We start from the raw sequence: 23,763 nt of genomic DNA on the forward strand, positions 1-23,763 counted from the left end.
GAGGGCTGAGGCCTCGGGGCTCCCTGGAGCAGATGCTAAAAGCCTGAGGTGGGGGCAGGCAAGTCCAGAGTGGCATGTGCCCAGCTCTCAACAGCACACCACTGGGACACCGAGTACCGGTCCCCTCCAGCAGCTGACTCTCAGCATACACACTCCCTGATTCCAGGAAACCAGTCCTGCAGCTGCCCGCTCCCAGGCACTGGGGCAACACCTGCCGTGGGATGCTGGCTGTGCGCGTTTCTGGGACGGTCCTCAGCCCCCTGGGGTCGCTGCAGCCTCCTACAGCCTGTAGGGAGGGCGAGGACGTCAGGCCAGACCCCGGCCTGCCCGAGTTCCTCACCCCATCGCAGCAGCCCCTCGGCCAGCACGTTGGCTGCATGAGAGGCCGTACACTCGAGGAGGCTGAGGCCTGAGGCTGAGGTGGCTGCGGCACATCATTGGCGTTTACTGATGACCATGGAGTCCCAGGACACGGTCCAGCAAGCCCTCTTGTTTCCTCCTGCCCCTTCCTGTAGGAGGGTCCTGGCCTCCCGAGGGGACCAGTGTCCATCACCCAGCAATTCAGGAACTCTCTCCTTTGCTGCCCACCACCAAAAGGTCAAAGGTCCCACTACTCTTGGTGGAACTCTTACTCTGTCCCCGGGGGACATTTCTGTCTTTGGAAATCCCAGCAGGACCTGAGGATGCAGCCATGATAAGTTTGTTGGGGGAGAGACAGGGAGGGTGGGCGGGCCGTGCCTGCACTCGCCCCTTGGTCCCCAGGCCCGGGGTTTGCCAGGCTTTACGTCACCCACTGACAGCGCATCAGGTGCAGCGTCCAACCCTGAGACACGCCCCCCCAGCTGCTGCAGTTCCTGGCCTCCAGCAGGCGCCCGGCTGGCTCCCTGGGCCGGCTGCCTGGGGGACCCAGCTCCTGGCCACGGGGTCTTGCTAGCTTCTTCCTGAGGAGGTGCCGGGCTGAGCGTGGACTGTGGGCTCCCCAGGAGGACTCCCTTTGGGGCTTCCTCAGGGCCTCCTTGCAGTGGACAGTGAATTGTCAGTCCTGTGGTCCCGTCCATTCCCAGCTGGCCCCCTGGGCCTGGGCTGTCTGGGGCCTGCACACAGACCGGTTCTGGAGGACAGTGGCAGTGAGATGGGTGTGTGGGGGTCGGCCTTTGCACCTGCTCTGCTCCTGGGTCTGCTCCTGGGCTGCGGCTCGGGCTAGTGCCCTCTGGCAGTGGGTTGCTCACTGCCCACCTCGCCACAGCTCCCCGGGTATGAGGTCACTCACAACAGGCAGCTTAATTCACAGAGGACAGTGTCTGCTAGAGATGGCAGGTTGGCGTCTCCCCCAGGTTTGTATGGCAAAGCCCTGACCCCACATGGCATCATTTGGAGTGGGACCTCTGGGAGGTGACTGGTGACGAGGGGGGGTCCTTGAAAGGACACTGGCACCTTGATGAGGGGAGACACCGGACAGTGTGCTTCCTCTGCTCCATGGCAGGGCAGTGAGAAGCCAGGCCCCTGCCAGCCAGAACACGTCATGCTGGGACCCTCACCTTGGACCAGGGGCCTCCAGAGCTCTGAGAGGTGAGTTGCGGGTTCCTGTGTGATGTTTCAGCAGCCTGAGCCGGGACACTGTTCGGTGGCCAGGAGTCCAAGTGCTGCTGTTCCAACAGGTAATAACTCCTGCTGCAGAACTCAGTCATGCTCATAGCTCTAGTGGTCAGGGCTTGATAGGGCCCCCCCGGCAGCCAGAGTTTTCTCTCTCCACCGAATCTGCCACAGATGGCCCTGTGCTGTCTGCTCTACCCTGTCCCGAGGCCCTAGGGGAGGCACCTGCCCCACAGAACTCTGCAGATACCTCAAGAGGCTCTCCAGTGGGCTGGGGCAGTACCCGACGTGCAGTTGTGCTCCATCCGAAATCCAAAGAGGCCTGTAGTCATGTACCCATGGTGGGACAAGCCCTGTGACACAACCTAGCCTTATGAGTGCATCCTGAAGGCCTTGGGTCTGAGCCCCTAAAAGCCTCAGGGACCAGGGCTCCACGGGGAAGGGCTTGCATCCCACCTCTATCCCGTGTGCACCTTCCTAGGGGACCTGGTTGGCAGGTCTCCGGGCAGCAGGACGCCATCGACACAGTGGCCAGTGGGCCTCTGAAGGCTGCCACAGTGGGCAGTGTCGCTGTGGACTATACTAGGGAGCAGGCTTCACAGCTGAGGCGAGACAACACGGAGTTTGGGGTGTAAAGGCAGACTCCCCTCACCTGCAGGTGGTGCTGAGGCACAGCCACACGCCCTGCCCCCCCCCAGACACTGGGCTTGAGGCTGTGGCTGTGACAGGGTCCTACCCACACCTCCCACAGTGCCTGGGCTTGCTGTGTCAGCCCCATGAATTGCACAGGGATACGTGGGGGCAAGGGCTGGCCATCCTGTCTTCCACGGGGGCTCTGATCTCTGCCAGCTGTCCAGGAGGGCAGGGTGGATGTGCCACTGTGGGAGGGGCAGTGCTCAGGGACTTCCCCCCAACTGGCTCTCCGACACGGCTACACAGGCCAGGGGGCAGAATGAGGTTTCTGCTAGCTGCTGAGTCCCACTGACACATTAGGAGAAGGACCTGGGGACTCTGATGCACCCTCCCCAGCTCAGGGTGCGGCTCTGCTCACCTGCTCAGCCAGCCCGAGCTGTAGCCTGCCACGCTGCGGTCTCCCTCCCCACTGCAGCCTGCCCAGCTCCGAGGACTAGGGACTGCAGCCACACACACCGGCTCTCCCATAGGGTCCTCGCTCAAGCGGAACTCATCTCGCCTTCAGGTAAAGAGCTCCAGGTGGTGATAGTCAGGGGCGGGGCCTGGGAGGGGCTGGAGCTGGCCGTGTTCCAGGGTGGCTACAACAAAGTGCCACAGTGTGGGCGGCTCAGGAACAGATTCATTTCCTCAGCTCTGGAGGCTGAAAGTCCAAGGTCAAGGGGCAGCAGGGTGGGTCCAGGGAAGGCCTCTTCCTAGGGGCAGCTGACTGCCAGCAGAGTCCCCGTAGAAAAAGGGTGAGGGAGTTCTCTGAGGCTCCTTCCTTACTCATGCAGGGATCGCCCTTCTGGCTCTGCCCTCACAACCTAATTGTGCCCACAGGCCTCACCTCTGGTGTTGTACTTGGGAATAGGATTTCAACCTCTGAATTATCAGGGGGGCACGGACACTCAGTGGTACTTCTGCTGGCCAATTCTTGCTTCTTCAAATGGAGAAGTTATTTGGTTGCCCATCTGATTCAACTCCAGGAAAATGAAGACCAGACTTCTCCACTGAATGCCTGGTGGTCTTCCTGCCATCTCTCGCGCCCACTGTGTGCAAGCCACCTGGGCTCAACTCTGAGGAGCTGAGAACCACCATGGAGTATCATCAAGGTCTTCTGAGCCCCCTCAGGAGCACGGTCACTAGATGAGTTCTGTCCTACTGGGCAAGTTCAGTCTAACACTCCCAATTGCCCTCTCCTTTAGTAAGATGTGGAAGGGCTCTGGCTCTTAGTCGCACACTCAGGCCACCCTGCTATGCAGGACCCAGAAGCCGTCCCAGGAAACCACACAGCCACACGCGTCCTTAAGAACCTTGCCATCACCCTCTCCCTCCTGGTCCGTCTCAGGGAGTCCCCTGCCATCCCTCCTGGTTCCTAGGGGCTGCAGAGGTGAGCTGCTGCGCAGCCTCATTCTGGGCCCAGACCGCACCACGGGGTTCTCCCTGGCCTTGCAACACATTCACATGGTGGACACCCGCACCAGGAGAGTGGTGAGGGCCTGAGTCTCTTGCAGGGTCCCCTGCAGTCCAGGGCAGTTTCTCCCACACTCAGTAAGTGTCTGGGGTTTACACAAAGTCTCCCGGCTGGCCAGTGGTGATGTCCGTGCTAAAGGACTGGCCAGACCACACCTCCCTTCCTGGGTGTAGTTACCCTTGTGTGTTTACGCGGGGGATCACCCTTCTGGCTCTGCCCTTAAAACCTAATTGTGACATCATGCACCATCAGAGTAGTGAGGGCTGAGTCTCTTGCAGGGGGAGAAAGGCAACTTGTAATGCTGAGTTTCTTTTTTAATAAGAAGACTTTATTTATGAAAGGAGATAGCAGCTAACAGTTTAAGAAAGCTTGGAAGTGTATATGCAACTCAGAAAATATTTGGCTAAGTCATAAAATTAGCATTTTTAGTCATCTGTAAAGTGCCAAGAAATGTTCCTGGGGAATGCCTGCAATAGGCTTTTTTCTTACTGTTTTGACCCAACTTCACCAGGTACTAGCACATGGTACAGAAACACAGGAGGAACAAACAGAGCTCAGTAGTGGCCGTGCACCCAACAGGCAGCGCGGGCTTGCAGCTGCAGAGGCAGACCCAGGGCAGAGTGGGGCTCTCCTCTGGGCTGCTCCCAGGCCAGCAGCAGTGTCCTGCAGGGACATTTCCATGGCAGAGTGGGGGCATTCCTCCTGGTGCTTCCAGGCCAGCAGCACACCTGTGCTGATGAACACCGTGAGTCCTCAGGATGAGATTGCAGACGTGCACAGCACTCCAGGTCTATGGGGCAAGAAATGTCTGGGACCAGAAACTCAGAGCTCTCTCCTGTACTCAGTACAGTACTGAAACCCACACATGTCTGATGAGGATGTCCAGAAGTATTTGACATGACAAGGGAAGAATGACTTGGTATTGATGCCTGAGTCTAAACGTTGACAGGTAATGAACATTTTGGTTCAAAGCAGATTATTTGTCAAACACCATAGATAATACATTGGCTTTAACTGTTAATTTTTAATAGAAAATGCAATATAAAAAATAATGCTTTGTTAAAATATATGGTACAAGCATCAGACCCCTTAGGAAAGCCCAGGTCCCTTCCAAAGGTAAACCATTCTGACTGGTCTAGTGTGTGTTACCTGGCTTTTTAAAAACTGTTGTAAATTCTACCCTGGAACTTGCAAATATAGAATATATAAATAAGGGTAGGGAATCTGAGCCAAGCAGAGTTAGGGCCGAGAGCTATTATTAGTAAGTCCCACATTACTGAACAGCTACATGTCCCCAGGAATTCACTACAGGAGAAGGTGCAGGGGCACGTAGGACACAGACGGCCAGCCCGGGAGGACCAGGCTCTGTCCCCTGCACATGGAGGGCAGGCGGGAGCCGCTGGTGCACTGCACGTTCTTTTCCAACACACTTCAGTTGGCTCTGCCGGTATGAAGGTGGCCTCAGCCACAGGGGCCTGCACCTGCTGAGAGGTGGCCCCAAGGCCACTCCCTTCCAGGAGGCTCTGTCCACCTATGCGCTCAGCAGTGGGATCTGCCAGACCATCACAGAGGACACGACCTCCTCCGGGGGCTGCTGCCGGGCTTTCCGGCACACCCGCCGGTGGCCCTGGCCCCCACACACCACCAGCACCGAGCTGGCCTTGGCCTTCCTGGGCCGACATGCCCTGCTTCTCGGGGGGGCAGTGGGGTCCTTCAAGAGGTCACAGGTGCTGCTGTCCTCAGACCTGTGCTCTAGTGAGCTGGAGCCCTGGGACAAGCTCAGAGACCCAGATGAAGAGGACAGGTCACTCTTGTGGTTCACTGGTCCCAAGGAGTCTGCCAACCAGATGGCTGTGTCCAGGTCACCTTGGCTTGGACTGGCACCAGTGCCCTCAGTGGGGAGCACGTCCCTCTGGTCTTCATCCTGGGGCTCGAGGCCAGGAGGTGGGCTGTCCCTGGCTTTGTCCTGGTCCTTCCTGTGTAAGGCTGTGGCCGTGACGATGAACTTGACAGGACCGTTGTGAGCATGGTAGGAGACCATGCCTCTTCCTGAAAAGGGAGCAGGTCAACGGCTGTCCGTCAGTCAGAGAGCAGACAGCAGGGGGGACCGGGCCCTGCCCACCCAGGGCCTCTCTCCACCCAGCCGCAGCCTCCCAGCGCTGACCTGGGCGAGGGCTGCAAGGAGGACCCGTGCAGGTCCATCCAAGAGAACGCAGGACCAGGCTTTTACCTAAACAGTCTGTTTCCCGTTTTCCCTATTAAATACCTTCTCATTTGTTCTAACTTTCCTAAATCCTGACTTTTTTTTTTAAGATCTTTGGATTTATTTTCCATATCCTTCAAATTTACATCAAAGGCAAACACCAGCCCTAAATCTTGACTTTTTAAGTTCAAGCCTAAACCGTGTCAGTTTTAGAAACTAAGTGACTATATTCTCAGCAGCTTCTGTCAATGTTGTTTGTTTTTTTAATAATCTAACCTTTTTTTTTTTTTTATTTATTTGGGTTTGAGTGGTGCTGAGGATGGACCCAGGCCTACCCTGCCAGGCAAGCGCTCTACACTGAGCCACACCAGCCCCACTCTGTCCTGTTTCATTGCAGAAAGTTTCTGGGTCTTAGGAAAAATCAATTAAGATCAGGACTTCTCAGTTTCCAGGAGCGAGGTTCAGATTTTAAAGCATCACTGCTATCAGGGACCCCTGGGGCCTCCTGAGCCCACCCAGGCGGGCCGGGCTGCAGACTGGGCCCTCCTCACCAAGCGCGTTCAGGCGGACAGGCCCCAGCTTCACCGGGTTCCTACTCTGGCCAAAGCGGGTGGAGTGGTAAGACCCGCCACCACCACCACCGCGAGACTCCAGCACTCGGCAAGCGGAGTGGCAGAGTGAAGTCTGCCGTGGCCGGCGGGAGCTGGTCTGCAGCGGGCAGCAGTGCTCACCCACGGGGAGGGCCCAGAGCCACCGCTGTGGTGCCACCACTGTGGCAAAGTGGTGCCTGGCGGAGCAGGACAGGCGGTGCAGCAGCAGGACAGGAGGGCAGAGGCCCCCTGCTAGACCAGGCCTGGGCGGGGGCCGTGGCCAAGGGCCTCAGGAGGGAAAGGCAGGGAAGCCCACCGCTGAGCGTCCTGCAGATCCTCATCCGTTAACCAGCCCCCCAGGCTGACCGCAGGACGCATGGACGTGAGGACGCTCACCGTTTCCCAGCCTCCCCTGCCAGCTCAGCCACTTTCTGAGCACTGTCCTGCCCTGCCCTGGACGTTCAGGTTCTCTGTGTCCTGCTACTGAGAACGAGATGCTGGGCGAGGGTCTCTGCCCACGCCTTGCTCCTGGCTGGGCGCTTCCCAAGACGGCCTCCTGGACTGGAAGCTGGTTCTGGACTCGGGTGTTTTAGGTCCCAAGAGCCACAGTGCCGAGCTGCTTCCCTGGAGGGCCGCACTGAAGGGAGGCCAGCCGAGGAGCAGAGAAGCCCAGGGAGCTCCTCCAGGGCCACCGCGCCCAACCGACAGAGCTTCCAGGGGGAGGTTCTCACGGGGCCCGCGACACAGGCAGCCAGACCTACCAGGCACCGCCAGCTGCCACAGCAGAGCTCACACCTGTGCGCCCCCACCCAGGTGAGAAGGCCCACGGGAGGCTCCTGGACCTGAGCTGGAACAAGGGCACCTGTTTCACTACACCCAGGAAGTAAAGCCAGACCAACGGGCACTGCAACCCGGAGTCTCTCCTGGGAGGGGCAGATGGGTGGAGGCGTCCACTCACCGGTCACCTTGGGGATCCCCTGCAGCCGAGGGACCGGCAGGGCCACAACCACACCCAGGCTGGTGCCGACCATCAGCAAGCCGTGGCAGACGAGGAGGCTGGTCACAGAGAGCCGCTGGTGCCCTGGGCAACAGAGAGGGAAGTGGCTTTTGTATCCTGCAGCTGGCTCACGCAGTGATGCCGGAGTAGGGCAGCGGGGAGCTGTGTGCTGCCTGGAAACGCCCTGGACCGGGGGCCAGTCTCCCAAGCCGACACCAAGCCTGGTGGCAGGATGAGCCACAGCAGAGCTCACACCTGTGTGTGCCCCCACCCAGGTGAGAAGGCACACGGGGAGGCTCCTGGACCTGCTGCAGCTGGAACAAGGGCACTGAGGCACCGGCACCTCCCCGCTGCACCTGGCCGGCTCCTCCGGAGGGAGCCAAGCCCCTGGGCATCCGCTGAAACCATCTGCTTCAAGGAAGTGCAGCCACACGTGTCCATGACACACACGTGAAGAGCCGTCCGCTAACCACAAGGGCACACTCTGGCACACCACAGACAAGACGCTGCGTGAGAGAACCCAGAGTTTCCGTCCAGAGAACCTCACAGACATGGTGTCAGGACAGAGGCAGGCCGGGGAGTCAGAGAGGCCCCTGAAGCCCCTTGTTCTGCGCAGCCAGGGCGCTGACCAGGCCAGACAGGGCAGTGGAGGGAGGGCCTCCCACGCACCTCTCCTCTCAAGGGCAATGCCAGAGCTGCCCCAACCCTGCCCGCTCTGCCACCACTGGGAGGGAGGCAGGTCCCACGCCCCCAGGCCAAGCCAGTGTCCAGAGGAGGGACCCGTCTTCTGTAGACCTGAGCTGTTTCCAGTGGCTCTGCCCTGGCCCGTCCCAGCTCCAGGGCCAAGGCAGACTGGCAGAAGTCACTCCATGAAATGTTTAGGCAACAGGAAAAATAAAGAAACAGATTCAAAACCAACGCACTTGGTTTTATTTGAAACAGACTCATGTTTGTTAAAAAGCTAAAGCACTCATGATCCCAGGAACCCTGGAGTTGTGGCTGCTGAGGGCTGGGGGCCGGGGACACAGCGCAGCTGTGGTTGACCTGGACTCACCCTATGTGAGCAAGGTGGTTTTCTTCTCAAAGCTCCCGAGAAGATTCCTCAGAAGACTTGGAATGAACCACCACTGGACCCAGTTATCCACTCCGTGGTATATAGACAAAGGATTTAATACCAGCACCCTACAGGGACCCAGCCACATCAACGTTTATAGCAGCTCAACTCAAGAGTAGCTAAGCTGTGGAACCAACCTAGGTGTCCTTCAACAGATGAGTGGATAAAGAAAATGTGGCATCTATACAAAATGGAATATCATTAAGCCATAAAGAAGAATGAAATTATGGCATTTGCCAGCAAATGGATATAACTGGAGACTGTCATACTAAGTGAAATAAGCCAATTCCAAAAAAAACCAAAGGCTGAATGTTCTCCGATTATGGATGCTAACCCAAAATAAGGGGGGAGAGGGGATAGAAGTTCATTGGATTAGACAAAGGGGAACGAAGGAAGGGAGGGGGTGGGAGCAGGAAAGACAGCAGAATGAACCAGACGTAACTCTCTCCTTCATATATGAAACATGACCAGGAAACTCCACACCATGTGCACCACAGAATGGGATCCTACTTGGGAGTACGTCTTATGCCATGTATGTGCAATATGTCAAAATGCACGGCAGCGTCAAGGGCATCTGGAAGGAGGAAAACAGACGCCAACAAAACAAAATGAAGCTCCTGAGACAGGCGCTGAGGTGGCTGGGGTGGACGCTCGGCAGAGGCCACACCCCTGCTGCCCCACCGTCCTCAAGCCAGGCTCAGGGGGAGCGTGGAGGAACAGGAAGGTCTTCCTGGAGGCTCAGCCTGAGCCGTGGTGAGTGTTCTAAGCATTAAGTGCCATCATCTGAGGAGACAGGGACAGATGTGCACAGGAGTCCAGTGAGACTCGGAGGCCACTCCCTCCGACCCCGGGACAGCGAGGAGGAAGAGTCCGGGCTGGTGGCAGAGGTGGCACTTGGGACTGATTCGCTGCCCTGTTTGGGTTTCACAAACAGCGTTCTCCACAACCTGAGTGCAGGACGGAGAAGCTGCTCTCCACGGAGCCCCCAAGTTCACTGACCCGTCTCACCACCCGAGGGAACGGCTGCCCCAGGGGGGTAAGGCTGCACTCCCCGCAGCCTTCTGAGGCTGTGCCTCCTCAGCCAGGACGAGGAGGAGGGTGTGCTCAGGAAGGGTTTACTCCATTCCCGTGGTGCCCCACCTGCCTGTCCCAGGGGCCTGGACTTTGAGAGGGCCCAGACCCAATTAAAAACTATGCAAATGAATATAATAACTGTTTTACGGTCGTTTTAATCTGACATTCAAAAATATTTTGGTTTGGGAAACAACCTTTTAATTTTTCTACAGAGGAATGTCTGAATTGAATTTTCCTCCACAGTGAATTATAAATTTGAAGTGTTGGCTTAGGGCTTTTTTTAAATATTTATTTTTTTTAGTTGTAGATGGACACAATTCCTTTACTTTACTTATTTTTTTTTTGTGGTGCTGGGCGAGCGCTCTGCCCTGAGCCCCAGCCCCTGGCTTAAGGCTCTGGAGAAACATCTGACATATCTTTACAAACAACTTCAGAGACAACGAATGGGCTTTCAAAAGTCCCCTCTGAGAGTAACTAAGAACAGAGTAGGGACGAAGAGCAGGAGAAGAAGATTAACATTAAACAGGGATGAGAGGTGGGAGGGAAAGGGAGAGAGAAGGGGAAATTGCATGGAAATGGAAGGAGACCCTCAGGGTTATACAAAAGTACATACAAGAGGAAGTGAGGGGAAAGGGAAAAAGAATACAAGGGGGAGAAATGAATGACAGTAGAGGGGGGTAGAGAGAGAAGAGGGGAGGGGAGGGGAGGGGAGGGGGGATAGTAGAGGATAGGAAAGGCAGCAGAACACAACAGACACTAGTATGGCAATATGTAAATCAGTGGATGTGTAACTGATGTGATTCTGCAATCTGTATACGGGGTAAAAATGGGAGTTCATAACCCACTTGAATCAAAGTGTGAAATATGATATATCAAGAAATTTGTAATGTTTTGAACAACAATAAAAAAATTATAAAAAAAAAAGTCCCCTCTGAACAGTCAGATTTCCAACAAGTGCTTGTAATGTTGACAAAAAGCACATCAACCAGGAGGAGGAGCCTCCCTGCTCTTGCTGGCAGTGTGTCCTCCGGCTCCGCCCTTCTGTCGGGAGCGGCACGTTCAGGACAACTGAGTTTCCTGAGTCCTCAGCTTTGGCACGGGTCACCTGGGAGTTCTCCTGGCCTCTGCCAAGGAGCCCTTTATTCAGAAGTGTCTCCTGAATAAACACACAGGCCCACGCAGCCTCTAGGGTGGAGGCCGGGTGGAGGAGGGCGGGAGGTGACCAGCAGCCGTGGGCCCCAGAGGCTCTGCAGAGGACGGCTGGAGCTCAGGTTAGTGACCAGGTGGAAGCAGGTAGAACCTGGGTTCTCTTTCCTAACTGGTCTGAAAGCACTGAGGAACCAGGTCAGAGACCAGTCCCTGGGAACGGCTGCTGATTCGCTTTCCAAGGGGCCCAGGGCCAGGCATGACAGCACTGCTGCCCGTGTCCGGGGATGCCAGGCCCCGGGCACTGCCAAGTCACTAGGAGGAAACCCAGCTGCTCTGCGTGTCCCTGGCACACCAATCACCTGGCACCCAGTTTAAGCTGCTCAATGTCCTTCAACATGCTCTGGGGTTTACTTTAAATGGAAATTTTGGTGCTTTTATTAGGTCACATCACTTCTGCGGGCTACATCTGCTCGCAGGGACACGGAAGGGCTACAGGTGACCCACACGTCCTGCTTTGTGTAGACTGGACAATGCAGGAAACATCTATGCCTGCTGCAAGGGACCCTGGCTGGCTAAGGCCTGGAGCAGGCACAGTGCCCTCAAGTCCACAGCTGTCCATTCTTCACCCTGTGCTGGACATCCTGTGACCAGTCCAACAAATGCACATCTCAGTCCTAAACTGTGTCCTCTCGCCTGTTGGACGGCACCACGTGGTGTGTGTGTGGTAGGGGTGCCACCGAAGCAGCCTGGCTAACTGGTTCCACAACTGATCCACACAGAAGGCAAAGACCCCGCTCACGGGGCTGTATCCCCATGCTCCGCAGTCGGAGCCTGCTGCGATCTCAAGGAAGGACAGACTGGGCTGGGGTGTGGCTGTTTCTTTTTTTCTTCAAATTCTCTTCTTTGTTGGCCTGTCTTCATCTGCATGCCATCTTCAATTTTATATCCCTAGGACGCACAGAAAGGCACTTTCGCCTCACCCTCAGGTGTGTGTACGTGATTCCTCCTGGAGTCCAGACACCAAGCACTTAAGCGTAAACACAGTCATGCTCACAGTCAGACCCGGCAGAGCGGACCCTCTGCCTTTGTGTTCTCTGAACTGTTGAGGGCCACAGCCGAGTCGGGATGACGCATGGCATTATTGCCAGGAAGGCCCCTGAGATGATGATGGTTATGTTAAGCTGTGTATTCAACTGTATATCAGACCCCTGCTGTCCGCCTGGCCTGCTACTTTTGGGGATTCCTGGGGAGTTTGTGTTGGTTGGGGAGTGCCGGAGGAGGGATTTCCAGAGGAGGGATTTCCGGTTGGTGTGTGGCGTTCGAGGGAGTGCGGAGAGTAAAGGAGTTCCTGTCTTGAACCTACAAGGCTGTGTGGCGGCTCGGTTATTTTGTGCCCAGCCAGAGTGCGGCACTGAACCACAAGACAGGAGGGGACAATCTCACGCTGCACCCTGAGGACACCACCTGAGCCGGCTTCAGAGGCACAACAGACCACTCTGCATTTGCAGTGCTGCCTGCCGAGCCTGCCCTCGACTGCCACCTGCCCAGTGGACAGGCAGCAGTGGAGCCCAGAGCTGGAAGGCAACCTGCCCCTCACGACACCAAACCAGAGCCCACAAGGCCTCGTGGGCACCTTGGCTGGGGTGGGGCGGGCGGGGACGGGGGAGGGCTAGGAGCCTGGGCGGGCCTGCCTTGATTCTGTGACGCCATGCGCACAGACGTTTCATACAGGTGCACTCCGCCCACACTGGCCGGGGCCTCCGTTTCCTCGGTTTCCTTCTGACTGTCTCAGCAGAGAGATGGACAGACACCAAGGCAGAGCAGGCCCAGCCTTTAGAGCAGGCCCTTTATCACCACGCCCCATCGCCAGGCGCCCTGGGCACGGCGGCCAGAGGAGTGGGTGTGTGGGCAATGCTAGATCCAACTCGTCTCCTCCCAACAGTAACAGGTCCACCAGCCAACACCTGTCCCCCGGCCTGTGCTTGAGAGAACAACCTTCAAGTCCCCACCGCGTCCACATGCCTCTGGCCAGGGGCCGAGCCACTTCTCTAAACATGCACGTTATGTTACACAGGTCTTTGCTCTTCTCACTAAAAGTATCCTCTACACGTCCTGAAGACGATTTGCACAGCTGGCCTCAAGGAAAGAAGCGTCACCACGGCACCCCAGGCCTTCACCCCCACAGTCCCCAGGCCTCCACTGCCCCACTCCCCGCCCCGTCCCCATCCCTCCTGTGGAACGAGACCCTGTGTGCCTTGAATCTCGATTACTGATCTCTTACATCATAAATGGCCACTGCTGCAGTCATGACGTGTACACGGCCCAGAGCCTACGATGAGGGGACGCCTCAGGAGGTGAGGCCAGGAGGGGACGGGGCCTGGGGCACCAGTGGGGGTCCTGTGTGGGGTCAGACTCTACAGCCCACTTCCCTCCTGCCTGGGTGCACACATCCAGGAGCGAGGACTGGGCTCTCCCCAGGGCCTGCGTCTGGTCACGCACTGTGACCAGACCTTCAGAGCCACAGCCCTGTCCTCATTAGCCGCCTGGGGTCTTCTGCATTTCCATCACAGCAGCATCGAAGAAGCTCCCCAGGCCCCTCCCTGCCCCCGAGCACTCCAGCCCAGGAACGCCCCACAGCATGCCCAGCCCTCCCTCCCACCAGGCCCACCGAGCCTCCACCCCACGCACACGCCCAGAGCACACTGCCAGTCATCTGGCCCAAGAGGGTCTGACCGCTTCGACTTGCCCTCCGTGGGCGAGGAACCAGGCCGAAGTCCCAGAGCACACAGGAACGCCACCGAGCACAGGAGGCCGGTCGCCAGCCGCTGACGGAGGGGGGCGCTCGTCCTCAGCAGCAGCTGTGCTGTTCCAAGGCGGAACCTACTCCGGTACCCACTGCCCAGTTCCGTCCCGCCACCCCCCACTCCCATTCTTGCTCCCATCCTCCCTCACACTGTCCAGGGCAGGCAGCCTGGAAGGAGACGCCCTCCGTTCCTCCCGCTGCCTTTCTACACGGCTGCAGACAGTCTCCAAATCCCTCTGCAAGGGCTGCCTCCCATCCCCAGCCCTCAGTGACCCAGGTCAACAACATGGCCACTCACGGCCATGACAGCCCACGGTCCTGTTCTGGGGGCGCTGGAGTCCTTTCACGCTTACCCGCCCACACAGGCTGCACAGGCTACAGACGGGCCCCTCGCCCACACCAGCTGCACACTCGCCCACACCAGCTGCACGCTCAGACCACCGGGCACATGCTCACGTGTGCTAGTTACATGCTCACGCACATAAACCTCATGCACGCAGGCCACAAGCTCACACACACGGGTCCACACTCGCACAGCACATGTGCTCACAACAGTAGCTACGTGCCTGTGCACAGGAAGAACATGCACACCCAGGGGCTGTGAGCCTACACAGAGAGAACAATCCTCAAGTCCCCAGCAGCATCCACGGGCCTCTGGCCAGGGGCTAAAGAGTTCCACTTCACGCCCTCCCTGCCCTCTGCGACCCCTCTGCTCCATGCTCGACTCTCCCGGGCACCTCTGCACCTTGGGCTTCCGTCCTTCCTGTGTTCCTGACCTCAGGGCCTTGCTCCCCAGGGCCTGCTGACATGCTGGGAAATCCCACAGCCGCCCACTCCGCCCACTCTGCCCAGGGGTCTGACTGGCTCTGCTCGGGGCCATGGGTCAGGGTAGGCTGCCCCCTGCTGGCCCCGCCCGTACCTGGCAGCACGCTGTGCACAGGGGCAGTGATGTTGACGTCCTGCAGGTGATTCAGGGTCTCTGTGTGGAAGAGACGGAGGGTGGACCCCGAGGTAAAGGCGATCCAGATCCCCACGCCGGCCACGGCCATGTGGGAGATGACCATTCCTTCTTCTTGGTGGGCCTCCAGCTGACTCTGCAGGGGGTGGTCAAAAGAAGGCCACGCCGAGGAGTCAGGTGGCTGGAGCCGAAGCTCCATGCAGTCTCCAAGGCCACCCCAGGAGACCAAGCTGAGCGATTCCTGTGGGCTGCAGGGTCCAGCTGGAGCCCCTCAGCGACCTGGGACAAGGAGACCATGCTCTGGAACCACGGGTCTTCCTGCAGTGGGACACCACAGGTAAACTGCTCTTGACCCTCGGCAGACCAAAGTGCCCAAAGAACTCCCTGTGACACTCCGCTACCCTGGCCTCGTCAGGGGCTGGAAGAGCCCTAACTTGAAACAGAGCAGCCACAGAACCCCTGCCGGGCCTGGCCAGCACTGAGTGGCTGGCTTGGTTCAGCTGGATCTCATTGCCACAGATGTTTCACTGGGAAATCTGCACAGCAGCAGAGCCCCAGGACCAGTGCAGTGTGGGGCGGCCTCCAGGCTGGGCACCCAGGGCTGGGATCACAAGCCTGGAGGTGTGCACTTCAGGGGGCTGGCCCCCATAGGGAGCAAACCGGGTCCTGCCAGTGTGCCCTGGACAGACTGCACATGTGTCCACCCCACAGCAGCCAACCACTGCCCACTGCGGTCCCCGGGCAGGGCAGGGGCGACTGTGATTAGGCCCTCTGCTCTGTCGTGGGAATGGAATGAGGGCGGTGGCCTTTGTGTGGCTCTCTTCCTGGACATGTCCTCAAGGCCCATCCGTGCTGCGGTGGCAGGACCTCACCCTTCCTTGGGCAGAACACCTCCCGTCATTTTCAGAGACCAGGTTGTCTGTCCTTCATCTTGGATGGATCTGTGCTGTATTCACACCACCAATAAACACCGTGCTTGGTCACCGTGTACAGGACTTCGAGGATGTGAATACGAAGTTCTCTTGGGGATGCACCGGCGACAGGAAATGCTGAGCAGGGGGCACCTGTGTCCCTTCCTCAGGAAGGAACCTGCTCCGGGGAGAACATGACCCTGTGCCTTCTGCACATGCCCTCCAGGGCCTGCAGCACTGGCGGGTTCCACTGGCCTTTCTCCAAGGACTTCTACCTGGGCAGCTTCTCTGCAGAGCTGTCTGTCCAGTTCCCTTGCCCACTGTTGGTTTGCTATGTGAACTGGACATCTGATCGTATCACATGAGCTGTATTCATTTTATCTCATTCTTTCTACTTTCTTGTGTATCCTGAAGCACAGTTTTAATTTGAGTGAAATCCAATTTATCTCTTTTCCCACTGACACAGTTGCTTGTGATTTAGGCGTTTTATATGTATATGTATATATCTTGGTGGCTCTAGGGACTGAACCGCAGGGGCTTTACCACTGGGCTACATTCCCAGCCCTACTGACCTTCCTTCCCTCCCTCCTCATCCCTCCCTCCCTTTGGCCCACCCCTTACTTTCTCCCAACCGTCTTTCTTCCTTTCTTTTCTTTTGGGTACTGGGGTTTGAACCCCGGGATGCTCTATCACTGAGGTACATCTGCATGGCTTTTCACTTTTTAGTCTGAGACAGGGTCTCACTAAGTTGCTGAGGCTGGCTTTGAACTCGCAATCCTCCTGCCTCAGCCTCCCCACCTGCTGGAATCATAGGCCGGGCCACGGCACCTGGCCAGGAGTCCTACCTAGAAGCTGTGGCTTGGTCCGAGGTCACCAGACTGGCCCTTCGGCTTCCTTTGAGAGTGCTCATGGTTGGAGCTCTTCTGCTGGGTCTGACCCACCCACATCAGCGTTTGCATGTGGCGTGGGCCCAGGGCGACGGCTGCAGACAGTCCCCGCCACTGGGTTGTTCACAGTCGGAACATGCTCTTGCTCCTGCACTCGCGCTCTGCTTCCCTGGTCTACACGCTGTGCTGCCCTGGTCACGGTGGCTGTTCAGGGAGAGGCTGAGTTGGGCAGTGTGAGTCCTCCAATTCTGTTGCCTTCCCACATTACTCTGGCCGTGCCGGACCCCTTCATTTCACACTGAGTGCTAGGATCTGCTTGCCCAATCTGCAGGTGCTGCGGCCACCTGGGGACCCTCCCTTCCGATCTACACGGGGTCTCCCGCTAGTTTCCAGGGCACGTGGCTGTACTCTTTGTCAGGTTTGTATCTAAGCACTCCCTCTTGGTGACGGCTGTTCTCAGCACTGCCAGTTATCTGCTGGACTCCTGGGCACTGGCCTTGGAACCTGTGGCCTTGCTGGCTTGTTCACTCTGTTCCAGGGTGGTAGTAATCTTCTGTGGACTTCTTAGGGTCTCCTGCTCCTCCTCCATTCAACCTCGACCCTCGGGCCATCCCTTTCCTCCTTCCCAGCTGCCTGGTCAGAGCCTCCGGCTGTGTGCTCTCCAGAGTGCCGCAGGCGGACATCCTGTCTGCTCCAGAGCCTGGCCGTTCACCCTTCCCTCTGCCCTGAGGGGCCAGTGCCTCGTCCTCAGCCTCCTCTGCAAGCTCATCCCAAGGGCAGCTCACCCCTAGCACAGCTCCCAAGCTGCCTCCAGCACTGCTGTCCACTCCGGTGGACCGTCCTCCTGAAATCCCACACCCAGAGTGCCTGCTGGGAGCCCTGCTGCACAGTCAGCGGCGGTCTCCTCCCTGGCTTATGTCAGCCAGAGGTCCCACCTCCTGTCCAGGCACAGGACGACATAGGCAGACCTGTCATGGACAGCAGGCTGTGGCCTGCGTCCCTCCACGGTGAGGAGCAGCGGTCTCCAGGCTGTGCCTGTCCCTGAGTCCCCTATTCTACACTGCAGCGGCTTGTCAGGAGCTGCTCTGCTTGGGCCCAAGCGCCATGGTAGGAAGAGCCAAGCACAAGTCCGCAGCCCTTCCTTCCTTGGCACACCCTGGCACACCCTGGCAAATAACCTTCTCCTGCCCAACTGTCAATGAAATCAGGAGCACCTGGACCTGGAGGCATCCCAGATCATACCAGGAACACGACACAGGAGCTTAACAACCCCCCGAGGACCTGGTTACAAGAGGAGGAGCCCGAGGCGGGACACGGGGCACACTGGCCCTGCCACCAGGTCATATCACAGGCCTTGCCCAGGGAAATCCACACAACAATGAACCCAGATTCTGCACCCCTGGGCCTCAGCCTGGTGCAGTTCCTCTTGCACTCGATGACAACGCCCCGGGATGACGTGTCAGGCGGACACTCTGAATCTGCCAGAGCCTTGCCCTGAAGACGCTGCAGAGCCGTGTGCTAACTGGCATCCAGTCTGCTCTCGGGCTGTGCTCTGGGCGCTGCGTCCTTTAACTGCGCTGCCTTCCCTTGGCCTCTGACATCCCCGTAGGAAGGCCGCGTGGGGCTGGACTACAAGACTCTTGGGATGACACAGCTCAGGGGCTCCTGGTGGCCACGCTTCCCTGACTGGTCTTGGTACACTGAACAAGCCACAGCACCAAAAATACCAAGCAGAAAAACACAGGAAGGCTAGTGGTGGCCCAAGGGAAGAAATCAGGCCTGAGTCTGTCCAGGACCCTGACCAGGAACCTCGTGGCTCTAACCAGGCCCTGATCCCCTGCAGCGCTGGAGACAGCATCCACACCTGTTCTCAAGAACTTGACTATGCCAGCAACTCTCCAGCTTTGCATCACAACTCAGAGGATGCTCCGGGCTGGCGGTGTAGCTCGGCGACAGAGCACAGCTTAGCATTCACAAGGCCCTGGGTTTCATCACCAGCACACACACACAAAAAGAAGTTCTCCTTATTGGGAGCCGAAGTTCCACTTCCCTCTGTACTTACAGAACATGCCACAAGAGCTCATCCCGAAATACCGGAGAGTGGCCTGGTCCCCACCGGGGGAGCTGATTCACCCCCTAGGAAACCTCTGGACAACATCTTGAGAGGTCGATAATGACCCAACTTTGTTTCTAAACTTGCAGCTATTTACACAGTCAATGGACCATGTCCTCAGACAGGTGCTGGACCCTCACCTATCTGGACAGATTTTCTATGACCTTGTATGTGAGCATTAAAGGAAGGTGTAATCATGACGAGATTCATTTTAATGGCTGAAAAAAACACCCGTGTGCCCTGTGTTTGCTTAGAGAAAGACGGGGTGAGAGATGGTCGTGGGTAAACAGGACAGCTGGGCACAGGCCTTGACAGTAAAGCCATGTAAGAGTGGAACTTTTTGGAGGGCCAGGCCACGAGGTGCCAGCTGCTGCTGTGCCCAGGGAACCACCACAGAGCGCTCGGTCACCAGCCCCGTCAGGCACTCCCCTCCTCTGGCACGCAGCCCCCAGGCTCTGCACAGCACACCGTGTCCCACCAGGAACCCTGCTCTGAAATGCCTTCCCCACGCCACGCAGCCACCTGAAAGGACTCACCTCCACAGCATGAGTCTCTGTGCTGATGAGGAACACCTGACCGCCAGATGCTGCCCACAAGGTGTCTTCCATCAGCAGGAGGCTTCTAACTGGCAGGACGCCCAGTTTGATCACTTTTTGAGGTTCTGAATTCCAGGATCCATCTTAAAAGAAAACACTTCTTTTAATTTCATTTGAGTTCAGGTAACCATGCACAGGGGCAAATAAACAGGATCATAGATCACTTTAAATAACAGACAACCAAAATATCCACAGCAATTTTGATGCTTATGCTTAATTCTGGGTGTGCCCATGGCCTCAAGAATTAATGCCATCAGGGAGTCTGTGTGAGGAAGACAGGCGAGGGCCCAGAGGGGGGTGTGGCAAACAAATGGCTCATTTGCCCTGAACCTCAGATGGCTCATCTGTAGAGTGGGGACGATGCCTCGAAGACTGGAGAATCATAAGCAAGATAAAGCACGTAAAAAGCTTAGCACAGCACCCAGGGGGCAAGAGGGGCAAGCAACACTACTGTGATGTGATCGTGGCTGGAAGGAGCTGCATTCAAAATAACTGAGCAAACGTTTAGAGCTTCCCATCATCTGCTAGATCTGCACGGCATCTGGAGGAGAAACTGCACCTTCACTGAACGTGAAAAACAATCCAAAGGGAAGTGAACGGCTTTCCTGTCTTCTTCCACTGCTCCCGGTCCTGACACTCAGGGAATACGTTTTGGTTTGAGAATATTTTCAAAGATCTACAATGAGGTCTATCACACTTCACATGAAGTATGAGTCAGAAACTTATCAATAGAAATTACTTCAAGCAAGACTTACTACAGATTTTAAAGTGACTGATGTAATTACCCTGTAAATGATTAAAACTAATTCTTTGATTCTCGGTCTAGCCACTAATTAAGCCACCATGCTCAAAAACGTAACTGAAGTGTCACTGCCTCACTGCCTTCGGCCTCACATCAATCAAGGCAGCACACTTCGTTCAGAGAACCAGGTCTTGGTTCTACCCTGTGCTCTGGCGCTGAGCACTGACGCCCTGCCCCACAGCTTACTGTGGGCACCTGTCTGAAGCTCAGCTGTGCAGTCTCTGCCAGCAAGCTGTGGCTCTGACTGCTGTGGGGACTCCACGCAGTGACGCAGCTGAATGGTGTTCAGGGCACCCACAGCCTCCGAAGACACTGGCCTGCCTTTCACTCTGCACCTGCACCAGGTCCAGTGCAATTAGGCATCTGAACACAAACCCAGGCACACACACACACGTGCACACCCACTAACACACATGTATACACATTCCTTCTCATTCACACGTGCACACGTGCACTTGCACACACAGGAACAAGTACACACACGTATGCACACACACCAACACAACGCACACACACCCTCCCACTCACATATACACACATGGAAGCACACATGCGCACCCACAGTACACATGGCTGCACACGCACATGCCCTTACACATGCATGCACAGGCCTTCCCATCCTGGAAAGCAATGCAGCCTCTCCTTATGATGGGACACAGAAGTTCAGATGGACAGGTTTTCTCTGACTTTCACATGCTCCTGAGGGCAAAGTGGCTTCTGCCCACTAGCCGTCCAGGATGGTACTGCACTGACCCACTGAGAGCAAGCCACCTTTGAAACAAGACCCCAAAGGTCAGAGGTGGGATACTCCAGACGTTTACCTTGGTTGAGGATCCCGCTCCCACAATTGAACTCTGATTTCTAAGCCTCGTAGCTACTCTTTCTAGATACTGTAGGCTTGTCTCTATGGGGGGGCCACGTGCAACGTGAATCTGGGCCGACAGGACCGCCTCTGGCAACAGCTCCCCCTGCATTTGTGCCTCAGGCCAGGCCTCTCAGTCCACCCACACCAGTCACAGTCCATGCACAAACTACTGACACTTTGAACCTGTGGCATCACTCCACCTGCTGCACCTAGGGTGGCATGAGGGGGCTCCACCCTCCAGGGAATTCCCACTGTGGGGGAAGGGCCCGATGCAGCCCCTGGCCATGGAAACGACTCAGGAAGGTCAGAGGCCAAGTGCAAGGTAGTCCTGTGCCTGGGCTCAGGCTGGTGCAGACCTCCAGGAGGGACAGACTCTGAGCAGGACCAGGGCTAACAAAGGGGGGTTTGCAGGGGAGCGGGGCTCACGGGCCAGGGCGGGAACCGGGACTGCATTCCCAGCACACGGGGAATCCCTGACTGCTTTATGCAGGAGAGGGCCAAGGTCTAATCGGCAGTTTTAAAAGCTCACTAGCGAACGCGGGGAGGGCAGACCGCAGGAGTGCAAGACGAAGACAGAGGTGACACAGGAACCCACGTGGGCGCAAGGCCTCCTGCAGCAGGTGGTGATGGTGGGGGCTGGCTGCAAGTCCAGGAGCAGGGACAAGAGGTGCTGGAGGGTGGGCCACAGGACAGGAGGGAAATCCCAAGGGGCACGGAGCCTGGCTGCAGGACGGTGTCCCCTCCTGGTGGGAGCAGCCTTTGCTGGAGGAAAGCCCTCTGCTGCACTAAAATCCCTCAGGGCAGGGAGAAGCACCAAAGGGCGCTGGGCGCGTGAGCCCGGGTACAAGGCCAGCCCGTGGGCAGTGGTGTGGGCCTGGGGTGGCAGTGCAGTGGCGGGGCAGAGAAGGGTGGGCTCCTGGCTGCAGCACAGCAGGTCTGCACTTATCCCTGCATGAGAGGAGCCGGGGGGACCTGGCCAGCAGCCGTGCACAGGGCCGGGAAGCCCAGGAACAGGGTTCCCAGAGAAGGGACAGTGGAGGTCGTGAGAGAAGGGCTTAGGACAGTGGTGCTGTGCTGACGCTACAGGCTCTAGAAGGCCAACAGACAGGGAGAGCAGCTGGACTGCACACGCACCCCCACCAGCTCCCGCTGCTAGCAGGACAAGACGGGAGACAGGGAGCCCAGGCTGGGCAATCCGCAAGGCTGCGAGGGCCCCGAGGCCAGGCAGTGCTCCTCTCTGCTGCCCCAGAGCCACAGAACTGCCAGTTAAAGGTGGACAGGTGGCAAAGAGGGCTGGAGGTTGAGGGACCCGGAGGAGGACCAAGAACCTCAGAGGCAGGAAGGACCCTGCTGGGGCAGGAGGAGGCTGGAAGCACCACATGGAGCTGCCAGGGGAGGCAGAGAGGCTAGGGCCTCAGTGCAGTGGGCAGGGTGGGCGGAGTGGACGGAGCCCCGGGTGGGCTCCAGGAGAGCACACTGCGCAGCATGGAGCCCACGTGTCCCACGGATGCCTTTTGAGAAGGAACACGTCACAGAAGCCTGGGACCAGAGGTGACAGGCGCCAAGGGAAGGTGGGATGGAAACGACCCCAGGAGTGGTCTGGTGGGAGCGCGGTACCTGCAGCCTTGGTGTAGCTGGCCACCGAGCCGTTGACCAGGCCAGCATACAAGCCCTGCGGCGAGCAGGCCAGGCTCAGGACCGTGGACTTCTCGGGAGTGAAAAAGTGCTGAAGCCTCACTTTCTTGGAGCCTTGGTTGCTTTTGTAAATGGAAATGCTTTAAAAGAAAAACACGAGTTAGTCTGCACACTGCCCCTCCCCCCCCCCCCGCCCAGAAGGCCCCGTGCCCTCGACAGCAGGGTGCCCATCTCCTTGTCCTGCTCCCTGTTGAGCCCACCTCCTGCTCCGAGACACACTGGCTGCATTTCCAACAGGTCTGCAGCACTCTGATTTCTTTTTTATATTAAAAATAGAAATTCTAGGTCTTAAAAATAATTAGATCTTCCTATGGCTTAGAACTTCACATCAGGAAAATCATTTTAACTTTCCACTAAAGGATGTCAACGTTCAACGCGATCATAACACCGAAAAATAGCTATTTTATTCCAAAATGCAGGAGTGGTGTGCTTTTAAAGCATGATAAGAATGAGTACCTTAGGGACCAACAGCAGGTGTGAAACTTCCATTGCTCTTTGGGGTCTCCTAGAATAATTCCCAGGGCCCAATCACTGGTGACTTCAGAGCGCAGAGACCTATCCCTCTCCCCAGATCTTGTCATTCCCGCCTGCTGCCCGACGCTCACGCCAACGCCTATTCCCAGGGTGGGCCCTAGGTGTCTGGGCACAGCTGAGGCGACCTTGCCACAGCCCACGTGACCTCTACCTTCCCTCCTCCGTGCCCACACAGATGGTGGGCACTTCAGATGCTCTGGTGGCCTGGGCCTCAGGGTCCACGATGGTGCTGGGCTCCCGTTGCTGCTCCTCGGCAGGAATGTACCCCATACACAGGATGCGGGACTCGACGTTGAAGCACTCGATGACTTTGGGGGTGGAGTTGTGAAAGGAGACAATGGCAATCTGACCCATCTGGTCACTGCAACTTCCAATCTGATCGGGGAGTTAAGAAAAAGAGAGTGAGGGTGCATGGGAACCCCGGGACTCCCAGAAGAAAGGCAGCCTCCTGTGAGGATGGACCCCTCACAAAGCAGTCTGTCTCTGAAGCAGCTGCTCCCAGGCCCCTGGCCCTTCAACAAAGTTGGGTCTTTAAATATGCAATAACAGGGGATAAGTTTGTTTTTAAAAAGACATGCATTAAAAACCACACACCCAGGGCTGCTGTGGCAGCTCAGTGGTAGAGTGCTGCTCAGCACTGGGTGCGATCCTCAGCTCCACATAAAAGTAAATAAAGGTATCGTGTTCACACACCCACTCGTCACTACACAAGGGCAAAGACCTATTCACACAG

General features: G+C 57.1%; 1 protein-coding gene across 12 annotated transcripts in view; it reads right to left on the reverse strand.

The window, feature by feature from the left end:
• Nucleotides 1-4,743: 4,743 nt before the first annotated feature.
• The window catches only part of Arhgef10 (Rho guanine nucleotide exchange factor 10), a 98,218-nt gene continuing 79,198 nt past the window's right edge, over nt 4,744-23,763 (reverse strand). For 11 of the 12 annotated variants that reach the window (XM_058580182.1, XM_058580173.1, XM_058580177.1 and 8 more), the window contains 6 exons: nt 23,182-23,405; nt 22,419-22,576; nt 19,075-19,217; nt 14,589-14,763; nt 7,491-7,613; nt 4,744-5,788 (listed from right to left, as the gene is read on the reverse strand). In XM_058580182.1, the coding sequence (XP_058436165.1) occupies nt 5,271-5,788; nt 7,491-7,613; nt 14,589-14,763; nt 19,075-19,217; nt 22,419-22,576; nt 23,182-23,405 (1,341 nt within the window). In that variant the 3' untranslated portion in view covers nt 4,744-5,270. The remainder of the gene's footprint in view (nt 5,789-7,490; nt 7,614-14,588; nt 14,764-19,074; nt 19,218-22,418; nt 22,577-23,181; nt 23,406-23,763) is intronic. The other variant, XR_009227013.1, reaches the window with a different exon arrangement.

The sequence above is a fragment of the Marmota monax genome, unplaced genomic scaffold, assembly GCF_021218885.2.
Source record: "Marmota monax isolate L192 unplaced genomic scaffold, Marmota_monax_Labrador192_F-V1.1 WCK01_AAM20220418_F8-fsc00195, whole genome shotgun sequence".
Taxonomy (NCBI): domain Eukaryota; kingdom Metazoa; phylum Chordata; class Mammalia; order Rodentia; family Sciuridae; genus Marmota; species Marmota monax.